General features: G+C 41.8%; 1 protein-coding gene across 4 annotated transcripts in view; it reads right to left on the bottom strand.

Annotated features, from left to right (window-relative positions):
• The window catches only part of ASPH (aspartate beta-hydroxylase), a 212,714-nt gene that overhangs the window by 58,211 nt on the left and 135,758 nt on the right, over positions 1-18,745 (bottom strand). For all 4 annotated transcript variants that reach the window (XR_015768103.1, XM_088022826.1, XM_088022829.1 and 1 more), the window contains 4 exons: positions 17,917-18,002; positions 11,274-11,360; positions 5,126-5,276; positions 2,469-2,605 (listed from right to left, as the gene is read on the bottom strand). Coding sequence is in view for 3 of the 4 variants with exons in the window: in XM_088022826.1 (XP_087878952.1) it covers positions 2,469-2,605; positions 5,126-5,276; positions 11,274-11,360; positions 17,917-18,002 (461 nt within the window). In the remaining variant the exon portion in view is untranslated. The remainder of the gene's footprint in view (positions 1-2,468; positions 2,606-5,125; positions 5,277-11,273; positions 11,361-17,916; positions 18,003-18,745) is intronic.

Raw genomic sequence — 18,745 nt, 5'->3', positions numbered from 1 at the left:
AGTGAGCCCGAGGACGGGCAGAGGGAGAGGGAGAGACAGAATCTCCAGCAGACTCTGCGCTGAATGTGGAACCTGACCCTGGGTTTGATCTCACAACCCTGAGATCATGACCTGAGCCAAAATCGAGAGTCAGACACTTAACCAACTGAGCCCCCCAGGCGCCCCCAGTGATTTTTATAATTTATCAAAGGTAAAAGTCAACATGAAGAAAAGTATAAAATTACAGTCAACTGTTTTCTGAAAATGATCTGTGAGACATTAACATATCAGGATAAACTTCAGTTAATGACAAAGAATGCCTTAGATACAGCTTATTAGAAGTGGGAGGAGGGAATAAAAGGCAAATCCCACACATACTTTCAAATAATGCTCTTTAAAAAGAAACCCACTTGATTGTATAATATGGCCCTATTTTAGACTTTCCACATCTTGTTATGCTTATTCAGATGGGATTATGATTTCAAACATATAAACGACAACAGATAAATTTTATTTTTCAAATGAATTAAAATGTTTCACATATCTGAGATCTATTATCAGGTAAAAACAGTGAATATAGTCAAGGAACATTATGAAGAGTTGAGGAAGGACAAATCCACAGTGGGTGGGAGAACCTAGTATGCTTTCAGATCCCTGCCCTGATCTCAAATGTGCTTGGTATCCAGTTAACACTTGATCATGTTTTTGGAGGGAGAGAAGGAAGGAAGGAAAGGAGGAGAGAGGGAGAGGAGGCTACAATTTCATCTTTGAGGCTTTTGAAAGTGGCAGAATAATGGGTATATCTGATATAGTTGGCCAATTCTTACATTCATACGATCCTGAATCGTGAGATACATGATTATTTCCCTTAAACCAACTTTGCAACACAGGGCACTAAGTGTTAGGTTTTGGCCATTAGCAACTACATCGCCCCACCTGGACTTCTTTTGTGACCTGGAACAGGTACTTTAGTGAGTGACACACATTTTCAACACTGCAGGATCAATCTACTTTATGCAGATATTAGACATGCTACAAAAAGCAAAAGTCTTCTTTCTCTTCTCTCAGAAAATAGAAAAATTACGACAAGGATGAAGAGAAACTTGTTCTGAAATTTGATGATTTTCAATTAAGCCCCACAACAATAAAAGCAGGAAAGCACCCCTCTGTGAGTGGCCCCAGTCCCTAGATGGAGTATGAATTCATTGCACTTGACAGCACTTTTAAACCAGAAGGAATCATATCGGCCATCACTGAGTAGTAGCGTTTTGATGTAAAATATGCCAGCTTGAAAACCACTGACCAAAACACCTAAGTTAAAGCGTAACACGTAAATGTGTTCACCTTTCTTTTATGGAGGCGTTAATTTTCTCCAGCTTCGAAGTTCATTGGGTATCCTGTTTATTCTATTCCAAATGAATTTCCTCAGTACTGGAAGGAGACACAGTTTCCTAGATTTATAGTTACTTGTAACTTGGAGGTTATCTATTAAAAATAACCATTATAAGGTAGAAATCCTTTCGAAGGCATCCCTGCTAGAGGATCAAAGAGTTACTGCCCTCCAAAAGGTGAGTAATCCACTCCACATGCTTGAAGGGCCCCTGCTCCATAGTCTCTCTCTAGACTGGACTTTTGGTGAACAAAAGCGAAAAGGTTATGTGTTTTTACATTTACGGAAAAACTGAGTTCTATTTCCTATCATGAAGCACACACTAGAAAAGGTGTTGATGGACTGATAAATGCAAAGTTTTAAAACTATCACAATTACAGGGGTGCCTGGGTGGTTCAGTCAGTTAACTGTAGATTCTTCATTTCGGCTCAGGTTGTGATCTCAGGGTCCTGCGACTGAGCCCCACATCGGGCTCTGTGTTCAGCAGGGAGTCTGCTTGTCCTTCTCCCTCCCCCTCTCCCCCTCCCTGCGCATGCACATGTGCACACAGGAGCTCTCTCTCTCTCTCTCTCTCTAAAATGAATAAAAATAAAATCTTTAAAATTTATTAAAAAAAAAACAAACTATCACAGGGGTGCCTGGGTGGCTCTGTGGTTAAGCATCTGCCTTCGGCTCAGGTCATGATCCCAGGGTCCTGGGATTGAGCCCCGGGTCAGGCTCCCTGCTCAGCAGGGGGTCTGCTTCTCCCTCTCCCACTCCCCCTGCTTGTGTTCCCTCTCTCGCTGTCTCTCTGTCAAATAAATAAAATCTTAAAAAAATAAAGAAATAAAAATAAAATTAAAAACTATCACAATAATAAGTTGAAGGTTTTGATGTACCAAGTGTTAACTAAAATTTAAAATTTTCTGATTAAGGCAAAGCAAGAGATGAAGACAAAATTTAGAATATGTCAACTATATGAATACTAACTTTCTCTTTAACTTAATTTAAAGTAAAGAAAGAGAGAGGTTGGGCGTTATAAATGCAATTTACCAGTGACGTTAAAACTTCATGCTCAAAACAACTGGGTGTGGTCAATAGGAGACTGCTATCTGCTTACCTCTTCATAGACCTTCTGAGCATTGTTATTATCCCCTATCAAGAGGTACCCCACTCCAAGGTCATTCTTTAAAGACATATCATCAGGAAACAGTTGAACTAATTTCTGCAGGGTAATCAGGGAGCCTCTCATGTGACCTGATTTGGTGGGAAGAGAAAACAACAACAGCAACAACTCAACAGAAATAAGAACAGATCATGTACATCTTTGCACTGAGTCTACAAAGCATGAGAGACAAGAGAGACTATTCAATAGAGCCCAAAGAGCAGCTGAAATCACTGACTCTCTATGCTGATGGCTTCTTAGGATTTCATGAGGCAGCTACAAAGATTACCAATAACTCCCATAGGTAGATCCTGAATATAATACTGGTTATAAACATTTTAAAGACAAATCATTTTCTGAGTTCACCAACATCTATCTTATGTCAAATTCCCTCTTTCAAAAGTTTTATCAATTCCTTGTAAAAAAAAAAAATTGTTTCACTGGGTTATCTTTGGCTTATTACGATTAACTTCAAGATTATGAACAGAGGACAAATAAAAAGTCTAACAGATTTTGGGTGTAGCTCCCTGCGTGAAACTTGAAAAGGCACTGGGGTATACTGTTGACCCTGGTTCTAATTAAGTGTCCTCACCTCCGGGTAATGAATGACCTAGTCGAGGAGCAAGAAGACATCATCTGGTATTATGGGACCCTCTGGTGGATGATAGGACGCTATGCACAACAGGAATCATGAAAACCCCAGCCTTGGTAGATTTTTAAGGCTGTGTGATGGAAATTTAAAATTTCTGGGGCCAACTGTCACTCCTCCTCACCATAGCTGGTAATAAATGGAATATGGGAAAATATGCAAAATAAGACCAGTATACATGATAAAATTCATTCCCTAAAGGGCTCAGTTGCCCACAAACTAAGTATTAGCCAAGAGTACGAGAGGACTACAAATAAGCTAATGCAGTTGTGTGTCCTGATCACAGATAAAACGATTTGGCATAAAACATCACCAGCTTATCCCATGGCCTTCTCCCCATTACTAGCCGATCTTGGATCGGTTCGCTTGGTGATTCATTCCCTCACTCACAAATCTGACTCTACTTTTCTTACATTCCCTTCCCCACTATCTGTCCAACTTAGGTTCATACTTTTCCTCTGCTCCTACACTTCCCCTGTTAACCACTGCAAAGGCCCGGGTAAACATCTTGCCTGCTGCCGTCCCCGAACCTTTTACTCTGCATCATGCAACCCTGTTATACTGGGAGTAAACTTCACCACCTTGTCACCTTCAATAAAATCTTTTCCCTACAATCCCCTCCTCATAGAGCCTCCTCTCATGAACTTGCCTCATTCTCATTTGGAGGAAAGGACTATATTCAAGTATTGAAGGATGGTTGCAGAAGGGGGTTAGATGTATTTGTAGGCAGTCTTTCCCCCAGGTCCAGGAATAAGGTGAGGCAAGTGAGGTGCTCAATGCAAAGTTTAAGAGGCTGCCAAAAATGCAGTCACCCAGAGGCGTGATACTTTTATGCATTCTTCCTAAAAATCAAAATTAATGTAAAAAATCCACAATGAACAAAATATCAAAATTTGAAGGACAGAATAAGTAAACAATGCTTAAGCAAGCCATATTGGAGTCTGAGGCAAGAGGAAAGCTCAGTGATACTAATTTTGTGCCCAAGGTGAGTGCTTCCCCTGAGCACCAGCCTCGTCTTTTCCATCGTGTGTGGGTACTGTTTTCCTTCTTCTGGACTGGCCCTTTTGCATAGAAGTCTAATGGACCCTTTCTTCCAGTTGCTAATCACCCCTTGGGTTCTGCTCCTATCAGACTCTGGTCATTTACTAAAGTGACACAACTACCCTTACCCCTATCCCACAGGAAACTGGTAACAGGGTTAGCTGGCCTCCGGTTTCACTTATAAGAGCCTCTCCTAGGGGCATCAATAACTGTCTCTGTAACGTATCCAGCCACTAGCACCCACCGGAGTGGTTACACGTGGCCTAGATTCTTCCGTCTGGTTTCCTGATGACAAGTTAGGTGGGAGGGAATCAGAAGCCTGGTCATAATGAAGTTAGGTTAGGGCTAGTCTTACTTGCCTTTCATGGGCACCTGGGTCAGTCAGAGAGGATGCTTTATGCTGCTCTTTTCAAAGCACTGGCAAATTTACTTAGTGATTTTAATAAGTTTTGTTTTTTTTTTTCCTATCATTTTCCTTGGTCTAGAGTCAAACTTTACAGGCAAAATTCTTAATGCCTGGAACTCCTACTATTCCATCTTTTATAAAAACTGTTCTGATAATTTCAACCTCCATGAATCAATTCTTCATAGTTAAGAGAGAAAAGAAAGAGTTTTTTATTTCAGACCTATTAATTTATTAGCTGTGATTCCTTAGGCAAATTATCCAACCTCCCAGCATCCCATCTGCCTCAGCTTTAAAACTGGGGGGGGGGGGGCGGTGGTTAGTGAGGAAAAGGTGGTAAAATACCATCTGCATCTTTGTAAGTATTAAGGTTAGGACCGCCATTTCTGTCCAGAATCCATTCGGGTAAATTACCTGAAATAAGTTATGAAACTCAGGTTCCCTCCTAGGTAACTAAGTTCACCTAAGAGTACATAGCATGGCATTTGTAAGACTGAACTAAGTCTTATTCTGTCCTACCCAGAAATTGCTGTCTGTCTGAGCGTCGCTTCAAGGTCAGCTTCAGCAAGTCTGTGGGGACATCGGGCAGGCTGGCCACCTCCTGGTAGGTTTCGATGGCCCCACGCAGCACCTCGTTGCTCCTTCTTTTCTCAGCCAGATCGTCTTCACACTAGAACAGGTGCCCACAATGGATAAATGTCCCATGACAGGCTGTATTTGTAATCACCCAAAATATGCATGTAAAGTAAATTTCTGGACACGGGTGAAAAGCAATTCGAGACAGATTAAAATCTTCTCTTTATCAAGAGATTAAAGAGCAAACAGAGAAAAGCAACTCAACGTGCTATCTCAATAACATGAAGACAAGTTAGTTACCAAGCTGCAGATGAGAAAAAAATATAAAAGCAAGAATGATTAATCTATGCTGGTTGATGGAGATCTGTATCATGCTACACATTCATATTACATAGACAAGGCTCCAGTCTGGACTTCCTGGTCTCTCAGTACTTTGCGTGTTCACTCATTCATTCAACAACTCTCATGCAGGAGCCAGGAGGCAGGCAAAGTAAACAAAACAGATAAAGCCCTTTTCTCCTTCTGCTTCATTATGAAGAAAAAGACAATATGCAAATCCAAGTACTATGTGTCTGGTGGCCACAAGCGCTGGGGACAAAAAAATGAAGCAGGCTTAGGAGTGCCGGCAGAGGGGTGGTAGGAAGAGTTAGTTTAGGCAGGATGACCAGGGATGGCCTGAAAGAAGGGAGAGAGTGAGGCCCTGGGCAGGGAAGTGAGGGGGAGAGGAAAGGTTGGTGCAGGAGGGGGGAAAGCAGGGGACTGGCAGAGGAGGGGTGGTCAGGTAATGAAGAACGTGGTAAGCCACTGCCAAGTCCATTAGACTACCTCCATGTGAGATGGAAGGACACCAGGGGTTTTTGACATGATCTGACATACATGGAAAGGATCACGCTGGTAGTGGGATGGAGAACAGACCGAAGGGGTGGTGGAGAAGCACAGAGGCCAATTAGGATGCTCTAGCAGGAACCCAGACCCAGTGATGAGGATGGTTTGGAAAACGGTGGTAGGAATGATGTGGCAGGAGGTACGTGGATTATAGATACATTTTGAAGGTGAGAGTCAACAGATTTGCAGGCGGGCTGAAATGCGACAGAAAGGGAGGGAGAGAAGTCAAGGATAAATTCAAGGGTTTGGGCTGAGCGATTCCCAGATGGAACTGCCATTCCCTGAGAATGGGAGGACAGGGTTTGTCGGCATTCAGAATCAGGAGTTCCATTTTGGATGTATTAAACCCAACACCTATTAGGTACCCAAGGGGAGATGCTGGATAGAAAAATACATATATACATCTGGGGTTCAGGAAAGAAGTCAGAAAAACAGGGGAGGGCCCGCAAAAAGGACCGAGAAAGAAAGGTTAAGAAGAAAATAACCAAAAAGTGTTCTGGAGGTTAAGGGACAAAAGGTATCAAGAGGGAGTGATCAGTCATGTTAGAAGGGCCATCAGGTTGAGCACCTTGGTCATGATGCTGGACTGGGCAATATGGCACCTCTCATGGCCCCGGCAAGAGCATTTCTACAGGACAACTGGGGACCCATAACAGAATGGAGCAGGATCAGCGGAAACCAAGAGGGAGGGAGGTGCAGACAACCCTCAAAGGGAAGCAGAGAAATGGGCCAGTAGGTGGAGGGGAATGTGGAGACCAGGGAGAGGTTTTTTTGTTTTTGTTAACAATGGGAAATATTACAGCATGCTTCTAAGCTGATGCAAAAGAGTCAGAACAAAAATCAGCATGTTTTCCTTCAGCAGGTGAGAGAGGATAGGAGAGGGGCCAGAACAGTGCATCCACGGTAACAGGCGGGAAGGCAGAGCATAGGGAGCAGGTGGAGGTAGGCTGGGAGAGCTGTCGTGGGATCATGTGGAAGTTCTCTTTGGATACTTTTATTTTCTTAGTGAAATAAGCAAGATTCTTCACTGGAGACTGAGAATGAGAACGGGGAGTGAAATACTAGAGTGATAAAGAGGGGAATGTGTAAAATGGTAGGCAAAAATCGCATCCGATTTCGTAAACTACAATTTGAAGACTACTTGAGGAAAAATGATACCAATTAGAGGCTGAAAAAAGTCACATATAAAATGTTTTTCTCAGAATATCCTATTTAACATGTTTACCTTTTTAAAATAAAGTGTGTGCTGCAGTCAATATATAGAACCAAAGTAAAGCACAGCTCCACAATTTGAGGGCATGGTAAAAAAACGATGCATTCCTTCCCAATCCCAAATCAAAAACTAGTAAGAATCTGCACAAATTGATAATACCTGTGGAGAGCTTTTCAGAAAATAACACTTCAAAGAAATAACTTCTTATGTGTACTGGTTAGGTAAGGTTTTCCCAAGAGATGATGAGGGCTAGGACTGAAACAGTAGTGAAAGAGAGAAGTGGACAGTCTTATGATAAAGGAAAAGTGATAAGACAAAAATCTCTAGATTAAAAAAGGTCAATTCACCCTCGCTTGATAGAAAAAAGCTTCAGAATATACCACTATCTGTTCATATCTGTAAATGTAGACAGATCTACATTATAGACTTATCTGCCAGGAGAGAAGGTCCAATGTCAATGACCCACACTGGTCATCCTGCCCCTCTGGCCATCGGTATATTCATATGCCGGCTTTTCTGTTTAGGCATCAGTTTCTTGTGAGTTTGGCTATGGTGAGTTAACTCCCTAAAACATGATCATTCATAGATGACTCCTGAGAATGATGGGAGTTCTGGAGCTGGAGGGTCTCTTCAAGGTTAGTGCAAGGACAAATGAATACCAAGGTAATCCTTCTTTACAGAAATCGGAATAAATATCAGACTAAACTCAATCTGAAAAGACACGAAGATGATACAATTTATATACCTTGTTTCCTCCCCTCCACCCATCTCAAATTCCTTCATTTTAATGAAGTAAAAACATTTCACAACTTCCAGAATTGGGAAAATTTCAGTATTAAAATGACATCTCCATCTTAAATTTTTTTGAATGAAAGTAATAGACTTGGCTTTGAATATCAAAGTTGTACAGATTTATTGTTATCAGTTTAGCATCCGTACATAAAGTGATTTGGGCAGAAACTGAACATTTGTTCCAGGATGTTAATACCGCAAAGCCTTTTGTTGACTTGAACTAATTCAACCATCCAAACTTCCTAGGAGATGTGTCATTTTCTGCCTCAGAGGCATTAATGGTTTGTGTAGGATTATAATTTAAGATGTTATATCTGATGTTCAGAGAACTTGGTCAAAATTGATTTTCATGGTGATCCCAGGAATCAGACAATATCAGTGCTGCTTCAGAAACTGTAGTTCGTATTTAACTTAATGTTGCTGAATCTTACAAATTTGCTGGTGTATTAAAAAAAAATTTGTTGGGATATTCCAGCGTAATTGTGTAATTTGCAAACAAAGGATGAAAAAGTCGTCATTTATTCCTCCCTATAAAATCCAGCTTCTTTTGAACTCTGATTTTTAAAACTTCTATGCATTCAAAATTTCTTTTAAATTACTCTATTAAAATTTAATTTACCATGCTTAAATTTTGCTTTATGCCACATTAATATCCATAACACCTTGTAGCATAATAGTTCAGAGATAAAAAGTATTGCCTGAGGCCTATCTCTCAAATTCCTACAGTGAAATCAAGATATAAATCCAGCAATTACCATGTGTGAAAGTGCACTTATTTGGATTTTGGCACCCACAATTACTATCACATACAAAGAAAAATTCTAAAGCACAAAGAATTTTTGCCATAATTAACATTTGCATGAATCTTTATTCTTTCTAGTTAATATGTTTTCTTAATCAAATGACTGCCAATACTAGTAATGAAACTTATCACTTATTTGAACAGGCATGATCTTTTGGTAAGAAACACGTGCTCTCTTGCTTTAGAGCAATACAATTCAGCGATTTTGGAGGATTACTGACCAAACTCATTTACAAAAATGATATAATTGCTCTCTGCTACCCCTGGTATCCTGGTCTGTTCCATGGATAGGAGGAATTTATTTGCGTTAATTTTTCACAACCTTAATTTGTTAAAATTTAATTAATAAAATTTAATTAACAGGTTTTCAATAGGGAGATAAGAATTTGAGCATCTGGAACAAGTGGTCGCCATCTCTAGTTCAGAGCAAAACATGTTTGTTTTTTCCATAGATATGACAGTTCCTATGTGAGTGCTGTATATGAGTCACAGCACTGACCCCAGGCAAAGGGGAGTTGTCAGGTTCTCCTGGGTCTGGACATTTTTTGTAGCTCTGCACCTATCATCTCCCAGTAGGGTTGAGAATCTCATCCCACCAGGCCAGACTGTGGGAGCCTCATTGCCAGATACATTGTGTCAGGCCTGGCTTTTATCCTGAATTCCAGACTTCATAAATTCAATGTCTCCTTGACATGTCCACTTGAATGTCCAAGAGGCATCACAAACTTTACAGGATGAAAAGCGAATTCTTGACTTCACACCTCCCCACACCTGCTCCTCTACAGTTTTCCTCTGTCAGTAACCATCTCTTTCTCTCTCCTCATTTGGCCAAACCCAAAACCCAGGACTCCAGTCCTGTCTTCCCCTGACCCTTACACCTAAGCCAACATGAAGCCCTCCCCACCATTTCCCCATCTCCTCGGCTATGGCCACAGTCCATGCTACCGCGCCTTGAGCATACTTGTAATAGTCCCCTATGCTTCTTGCTTCTACTTCTGCCTCCTTAATCTATTCCCCACCCAGAAACCAAAACAATCTTTATGAAAAAACAAGATGGCCAAGTCCACGCATAAACCCTCCAATGCTTCCCAGGGCATGGAGCATATCATCTGTGAGGCCCTGGCCTCACTTATTCCACTTTGCCCTCCCTCAGCACACCCTTCTTTCTGTTCTTGAGCTTCTTACGCCAATATGACTTCCCCGTATCACGGTCTTTGCCCTCGCTGTTCCCTCTGCCTGCACAGCTCCTTCAGGTCCCTTGTCACATTTCAGCCACGCACCACAACTCAGTAGAGAGGCCTCTTCTGGTCAACGTATCTAAAGTGCTGTCTGCCCTGTCACCCTCAACTCACATCACTCGCAGCCAGAAAAATCTTAATGGGTATGCTCTTCTTTTCTTTATGATATATATTACATAAGATGATCTAATATATTTACGTTTAACACTTTATAATATCCTTAAATATATATTGCTACATATATTTATTCAGGGCCTTGCTCAAATGTCACCTCCTCGGTAGACCTCTCCCTGACACCCTTTCCAACATATCAACTCCCTCACACATCCTATGGCAGTACTCTGCTTTTTTAGGTTCTCCTTAGCACTTCTCACTAACGAGCATATATATTTTACTTGTTTTGTCTCCTGCACTGCCTTCATCACTACAATGACAACTCGGTATGTTTTGCTGATGGTTACATCTGCAGCATCTAGAACAGGGTCTAGCATATCGTGGGCTTTCTCTAAGTAATTTTTGATGAAGTAACTTTTAAAATATCTCCCACTGGAACATAAGATCCATGAGGACAGAGACCCTCTAGAGGGTTCATTATGATAATCCCAGGGCACATGGCACACGGTAGCTTTATGCAACCACAGATGAATATGGGAGAGCTTCACAAAATGAGGAGCTGGAAGATGGGGAAAGTCAGGGAAGAAAGATGAGGGAGTGGAGATAGTGAGAAGGTAGCTGGTAATATAATTCCACTTTATATTTTCAAGTCTTTCCTAAGCATACTTGCAGTCTCTAGCCGCCAAACCGAGGTTCTTACAGCTTGGAGGAGGCTACAGTGAAAACTTGGCGGTATGGGACATGACAGTGACGGCAGATCAAGGACAAAAGCGTTCTTCTTTCTTTTCTTTTCAAACCCAGAGAGAAGCCAGATGGATGAGAGCAGGAAAACGTTACTAAATTCACCAGTACGCAATAATAACAATAGTTAATTGTCTTATTTAAAATGGTATTTCTTGCTTGAGTTTACACATATGCATGAGAAATGGACTCTGTATATACGTTAGAAGGGCAAAGAGAAATGCAAATAGTGGGCAGTGAAAAATCCAATCACACAGAACACAAGGACATCGAAAACATCTTCTACATAGGAGGGATTTCGAATACCTGTGCCTTTCCGTATCTCGCCCGTGGACTCTGCGGGTATTTGCGAACTAGTTCTTGGAATGCACTCAGTGCTTCCTCAATTTTTCCCTGTTAGGAAGAGGCAGTTACATAAATGCAGTAAGTTCAGATGCATACTGTTATTCTATATGGTTTTTTAATAGTCACCAAGTAATATTGTCAAAATTTCCTGGATTCCATTCTGAGTCTAAAGACAGTTTTATCTAAGATTTTAGAAAATTAAGTTCGGAAAACATAAAAGTAAAAATGAAAATTTTTTTTAATAACAGAAACCTGACAAATGATGTACTCTCTTTGTTAAAGAAACTGCATTTTCCCTCTATATGCACAGTTCCTACATGCATTATATTTTAATTTTCTTTCACTGAAGTACAGTTGACACACAATGTCACATTAGTTTCAGATGTGCAACATAGCGATTAGACAAGTCTATACATTATGCTATCCTCATCACAAGTGTAGCTACCGTCGGTCACCATATGACACTATTACAATATTACTGACTATATTCTTGAAGAAAATATTTAGGTTTTTAAGTTGGGGAAAAATATTGCTGGCAGCCGGAATGTCTTGGGGTTTGCAATGAGAAGTCTAAAGCACCTGTTGGGGTGGGGAATAAACTCGCAGGAGTCACAAGGCCACTGGCTCGTGGTACCTGTCACCCACGGAACACCTGGACTGATTTGGCTTGTCTGGTTGACTGGGGAAACTCATGACTCTGTGTCATGTGACTCCTCCCAAAGCTCACGTGGACCCTGAAGAAGAGAGTCCAAGCACCTCCGCTAGGTCCCTGACCACCACGACATGAAAAGAAACAGAGGATGTGGAACAGGTCAATTTGGTGAGGGTCTTGGCAGGGGGTGAGGAACCCGCTCCCCATGACACTCCATCCGTGGCCATTCCACAGGGTGAAACAAATGTCCCCTGGTTTCCAATGGATGGCTGCGGGTCAAGGATACTGGGAACCACAGGAGAGAGACAGATTTTCTGAGGTGAACTTTCACAGACACTTCAGTTTCCTCTAAATTGGTAAATCCATTCATTCCTCATATAAATGGAAGCTCGCTGTGGTTTTTATGCTTTTTGACGTTCACCGAGTGAGTTTTCACATGACAAAGTTTACCTCACCAATGTGGCTCTGCAAAGCCAACTGTACAGGACTACCCAGCTGTTATTGACAACTACTTCTGAAAGACTTGACTAAATAGTCAAAGGTCAGGCAACATCCCTATTAAAGTTACATAAAATCATTTCATTCGGAAGATTATCATTGAAGGAGGAGGTTTTCTTCTCCTCTCACTTGCCTGAAAGTGGTGCTGAGGGGTTGGTGGAAAACATATGCATAGTGGAGTGTCTACAAGTCCGGCTCCAGAGCCAGACCAACAGGTTAGAGGCTGGTCTCCACCACTTCGGAGGTGTAGGACTTACGGCCAGTTACTGATGACTCTGCCTCGGGTGCCTCATCTGTAAAATGGGGATGAGGATACTTAACTACCTTGCGGGGCTGCTGTCACAGCTACATCTGGTAACACAGATAAAGCGCGGGCAGACACCGCACAGAGCATGTGGTGTGTGTGGAATCTGTGTGCAACACAAGATAACGGGGCCCATCCCATGAGAGCCTTTCACCTGGTCGACAGGCAGGTTAATGCAGACAGTGAGGACTCGGTTGTAGAGATAAATCAAGCCAGGAACACACACTCTACATTACATGTATTGTCAGAAATGACCGTATCGCTATTGAAAATATACTGTCCACTCACGATATTAATTTCTTTAAGGATTTTATTTTTTAAGAGCAAGCAATTTTAGGTTCGTGGCGAAATCGAGAGAAAGTATAGAGTTTTCATCTAACCATCGTGTCCCCAACACACACAACCTCCCCCATGATTACCATTCTGCGCCACAGTGTACATTTGTTACAACTGACAAATTTACACTGACACATCAAAATTACCCAAAGTCCATAGTTTACCTTCGGGTTCACTCTTGCTGTTGTATATCCTATGGGTTTGGACAAATGTATACTGACTGTATCCACCATTATAGCATCATGCAGACTGGTTTCACTGCCCTAAAAACCCTCTGTTTTTCACCTATTCATCCCTCCCCCCACCCACTTTTAAGGAATGAAGAATTCAATGTTAAATATCTTTTTCTGTGTGACTTTCTTCTAACTTCCCTTTTTCTTCTTATTAGAAGAAAATGAAGGGAATCACTGATTCCATGCCTAAAGATCATCTCTTTTGACAGAGCTTACATTTCAAAATGCAGGCAGGTGAATCCTTAGGTTTCAAAGTCTGTGGCTTGAGGCTCTGCCCTCTGGGTTCTTGGCTCTGGCTACCAAGTCCTTGTCTCTGGCCTCTGGGTCCAAGACTCTGCCCTTGGAGTTATCCTTCCTTTCTACTGAAAGCGTGATTCGTTTTACCCGCCTGTTTCCTGCCTGTAGAATTTTGGTAATCTGGTATCTTTTTCCAGTTTGTCCTGTGTCTCCTCTCGGTGGCAATGCTTCTCCTGGTATAACATTCTCAAAAGCCTTGTGGGTTTCTTGTGCCTGTCACGGGGATCCACACCATTTGACAAGAGTCACCTCCACAGACCCTTCCAGGATAATCCCATCTCTATTCCTGATTTCTGCTGGACGGTTGGGTAGATCCAAGAGTCACACATCTACTCTCTTCAGGAAAAGGATGTCCAGCACACCCTTGGCCTTCTCTCCGGAGTACACTTTCCCAACAATGAACTTCTGAATTGTAGCATCTTCTGCAATCTGGATAGACCAAGAAATCTCCCCAAATTATCATGTTCTGGCTCTTTTTTTCTTTAACAGTTCCTTCCTTAATTATCACTTTCCTCTCATATTTTACTAGAAGCAGCAAAAAAGAAACCAGGCCGCATCCTCAACACATGGCTTGGAAATCTCCTCAGCTAAACATCCAAGTTCATTGCTTGCTTACAAGTTTTGCTTTGCGGCAGGCCCATAAGATACAATTAAGTTAAGTTTCCTGCCACTCTGTAACAGGGACTGCCTTTCCTCCAGTTACAATGACCTGCTCTTCATTTCCTTCTGGCTCTTGCCAGAAGGGCCTATCAACATTCTGCTTGTAACGATAGGTATATTCTCGAAGATTATCGATAAAGCTTGCTCTACAGTGCTCCTCACCTCCTCTGAGCCCTCTCCAGGGGCAGATTTCACATCCACATTTCTACCAACAGTCTGCCTAAGACAATCCAGGCTTTCGCTCTTATGCTTCTTGAAATTCTTTCAGCCTCTCCTCCTTACCCAAGCCCAAAGCCACTTCCATATTTTTAAGTATTGACTATAGTAGGACTCCACTGTCCAGCACCAAAATCTGGATTCGTGTTCTATGGCTGTTGTCACAAATTACCAGAAATTTGATGGCTCCAGCAACAGAAATTTATTCCAGAGAAGAGAAGTCCCAAATTAGTTTCCTGGGCTGAAATCGAGACGTTGGCAGAGCCATGCTTCCTCCAGAGGCTCTGGGGGAGAGTCTGTTCCTTGCCTCCTTGACAGCATTTCTTGATCATGGATGCATTGCTCCAATCTCTACTTCTGTCTTCACATTGCCTTCTCCCTTCTGTGTGCCTTCTCCTATTTTGTCTCCAATTTCCCTCCGCCTCTCTCTTATAAAGAAACATGTGATTGCATTTAGGGCCCAACTGGATAAACCAGAATAATCTCCCCATTTCAAGATCTGTAACTTGTCATATCTGCAGAGACCCTTTCTCTAAATACAGTAATACTTACAGGTTCCAGGGATTAGGGCATGGATATTTTGGGGGAGGGATCATTTTTAGCTTACCACATGCCTTCTGCAACTTAAATTGCAAATGTTGAGGCCACTTTTGTGAAAATCATGCTAAATGTACCGTTATGATTTAAAACATAGGAATAACACTATTTGCCACAAATCTGCTTAAGCATTTTGTTCTTTCTGGATACTCCCTTAGTTGGCCATCAAAATTGGAAAAATAACGGAATATTTTGGCTCGACCAAGGCATCCTTCCTATCCCCTTACGACAGAGGCTATGTTGCCTGGCTAAGGGACTGTCAGCCCGGCTCTCGCTTCAGCAGGCTGGCAAAGTAAATGTGTTTGCTTTTGGTCTCGAAGAATTTCCCCTCCCTAGAATCTTACTAGAGAATACAGCTCCGAACACTACGACGTACACTGCTTAATTGAGAAACTTAAAGGCAAGAGACAAAGCTTGTGAAGAATTGCCTAAAAATCATCTCTTTCGACAGAGCTTACATTTTATACAAGGACTAAGACAGCCCATTGGAGAGACACGTACTTGGGCCCCACTGCCTTGGCGTGAGGCCAGTGGGCCATGCTGATGGACGTTAAGACACGCCCCCACAGATGTACTGCAGAATCCACTGGTGTGATGAGAGGGAGGAAGCTGTGCCATCCATCAGCGTACCCTTTATGAAGACCCACAGCAGAACGCTTCTCTCTGGACTTGGTGGAGAGCAGCTCCTTTGATGAACACTATTAATCTTATCTCATGATGCTACTCCCTTTGTGTTCGGCCTACAGCGTGTCCCTTCATCCCAAGCTCCTTTCAGACCCTGTGATGCAAACCTTCATGTGTTGACCTTACTCCGGCTTTATTACATGTTCCCTTCTCCCTCTCTTTTTTCACTTAAAATACAATAATAATAAATGACTCTAGCACATAAAGGAATATTTCAGTGTATCATCCCAAATCCTTTTGTCTAGGGGTAAGGGAGAGTGTCAATTAAGCAAGACAGATGACTTTTGAAAAACACATGATTGAACTAGGGTCTGATCTGTACATTTTTGATGGAAAAATAAAGTGACCTCGTACTTTCATGTAGCATAGTCCTTAAAGCTAGGCATGAACTGAAACTGGACCCCCCCCCTCCCCCACCGCCCCCCGTCTAGGGCATACCTCAGCATGGGCCTCAGCTCTTCCAAGGTGACCGGTTGCATCATATGAAAATATCAGCCATAAAAATAACCTTAAAAAAACTTACTTACGCTGATAATTCAGTCAATAATAATTATGGCTCCCTGCCTTTTCAGAAGCAAGAACTGTAGCTACTCCTTCCTCCCTTATTTACTCTGTTAGAGATTTGGGGTGCTCCTGGAGGAATGCCTCATCATTTCTCTAGATAAGGAAGAACCAGAGAATACTCCATGGACTGTTCCAGCACTTTTATGTCCCATTGACTTATCTTCCCCTTGCAACTGAGCCCTTCTTTCCCATTCATTAAAATTACATAACAATCCTTCTCTAAAGCTGTTCATTCGTCCTTTATCCCCAAAGTCACCTGTGAAATAGGCATCCCACACTTTCATATATGGCATTTAGTAAAGAGAAAGTGGAGGATGCCAAACAAGGGCATAGAAAAAGAAGACTCCTACTTCACTTCCATTAAGACATGCAAATTTCCCACAAATAGTAGATGGCTTCATTTTGTGAAGTTAAACAAGATAGACTCAGAAATCCTTCCAGTGATTAAATTTAGGGACAGTGAAAAACTCTGCTGCAATAGTCTTTGGAGTTACTCCACTTTTATTGGCTGCTGAAGACGGTAAGCCAACCTTGGCCTGGGAACCTTGCCTAACGCTACTTAACAGAAGTCTCCGTGCTTCCTGGTACGTTTCCAATAAACATGTGGGAAGCATATTCTTGTCCCACCTCAGTTCCTAACCTGTGTCTTTTTGTTGTTGCTTATTTACTTACAATCCCCCCCGTCCCTTCTTTGCAGCCAAGGTCTACTGGATAAAAAAGCATATTACAGGAAAACTAACGATCACGACACACCGAGTCTAATTCAAGTACAGAGTAGAGAAAGAGAAATTTCTGTCACAAGCAGATGTTAGTGAAGGTGTTATTAAATGCATTATTATAAATGTTTGACCTGATAATTAGATGATGAATACGACTGAGTCAGAGAACAAGACCTTCAATCTAGTATCAAGTTATTTTTTTAACTGCAATATCTAGAAACACATGCAAGTCATATTTCAAATTAACTGATGATAACACAAACCATACAATAGTCACCCTGAAAACTGCAGGTGCCTGAAATTAACACCTAGTGAGAAGAATGTTAAATCCAATGTCATTTCACCTAACAGTAACTATCCTAAGAGTCCTGGACTAACTTATTTTTTCTTTTTTTGCATTGAGGTGCTATACAATTAAAAACGTTCACCTATATGGCATTTGACATAGTTGATGCTTTAAAAAAAAAAAAAATCTCATCTGATCATCACAAAAACCAAGTAGGAAGATTACTTACTATTCTCCTTTTTTAAATAAGGAAACTGAGGCTCAGAATGGCCAAGTGTTTTGTCCAAAGCCCCACACCTGGCCGGTGGTGGAGGTAGGCTGACCCCAAGTCGGCCGGCCTAAATGTTAGTTCTACTTCTATTTGGGCCACACAGGTGCAATTTTTCCCTTTTACTTGATTCATTTCACATGGAATGCTGATGTGCTTGGGGAAAAATCCACTCTATTCAAGGGCTGCTTCTCTTATTATTATTTTGTAACAATTCAAGAGTAATACCTGAATTTGTTGAACAACTAACTCATTGCACATTTCTGCGCCAAACAAAAACATCAACATACCCTTTTACGAAGTTTTTCTGCAGCATCAAGTTCAGCTTTAATAGTCTTATCAAATTTATTTAATAGTTTAGGCTTCTTTTTCTTAACTGAAAGAAAAAAGAGGTTTTTATTTTGTATTTCTTTGTCTAGAAATAGTTCTTAAGAATAGTGATGTACAAGTAATGAGAAAACTCTCACTGCAGGAGCAAGCCCACCCCTGGCTTTCCTCTTCCCACCCCCATCCCCAGGACACAGGCAGCAGCTGCCCAAGCGCGATAACACAGCTCTCACTTATATGCTCAAGGGTATTCCTGGGAGCCTGGGATACCGGCCTAGTTTCTGGAAGGAAAATGGTAGGTGTGATTTATAAATTCTTAGGATCGACTTCTTGGCGACCGAAAGACTGCTGAAAAGAACAGAATTTCATAGTCTAGCACTCAAGGTCCTCCTGTTGCATCATGGACTTACCACTCCAGCTATATTTCCTCCTTCAGCCAAACACGACCATCCTGTGTTCCCCAAATAAGCTCTGTGCCATTTCTGATGCTACTTTCTCTAAGTAAAATGGCCTATTCCTTATCTTTGTCAGGTGTAACTATGCTCATCCTTCAACAACTAGCTCAAAACCCTTCTGCCTCCCTCACTGCATTCCCCCTCTGGACCGAAGTCCACAGCACTCTGCATATCTCTGTTTCATGGTCCTTCTCCCATAGGACTTATAATCATTTGTGTAACTTAGTCCTCTTCCAAACCCTAAGCTCCTACAGAGGGGCACCATGTCTTCGGTGCAAACTCAACTGATTCACGCTCACTTAGCATGAAGTCACATCCCGCAGTGGGGGGGTGGGGG

The sequence above is a fragment of the Eumetopias jubatus genome, unplaced genomic scaffold (genome assembly GCF_037043125.1).
Source record: "Eumetopias jubatus isolate StellerSeaLion01/CBP00866 unplaced genomic scaffold, mEumJub1_p1.0 scaffold_4, whole genome shotgun sequence".
In the NCBI taxonomy this organism is placed as follows: domain Eukaryota; kingdom Metazoa; phylum Chordata; class Mammalia; order Carnivora; family Otariidae; genus Eumetopias; species Eumetopias jubatus.
The sequence above is the reverse complement of the archived record's forward strand: the minus strand, read 5'-3'. Positions and strand labels throughout refer to the sequence as shown.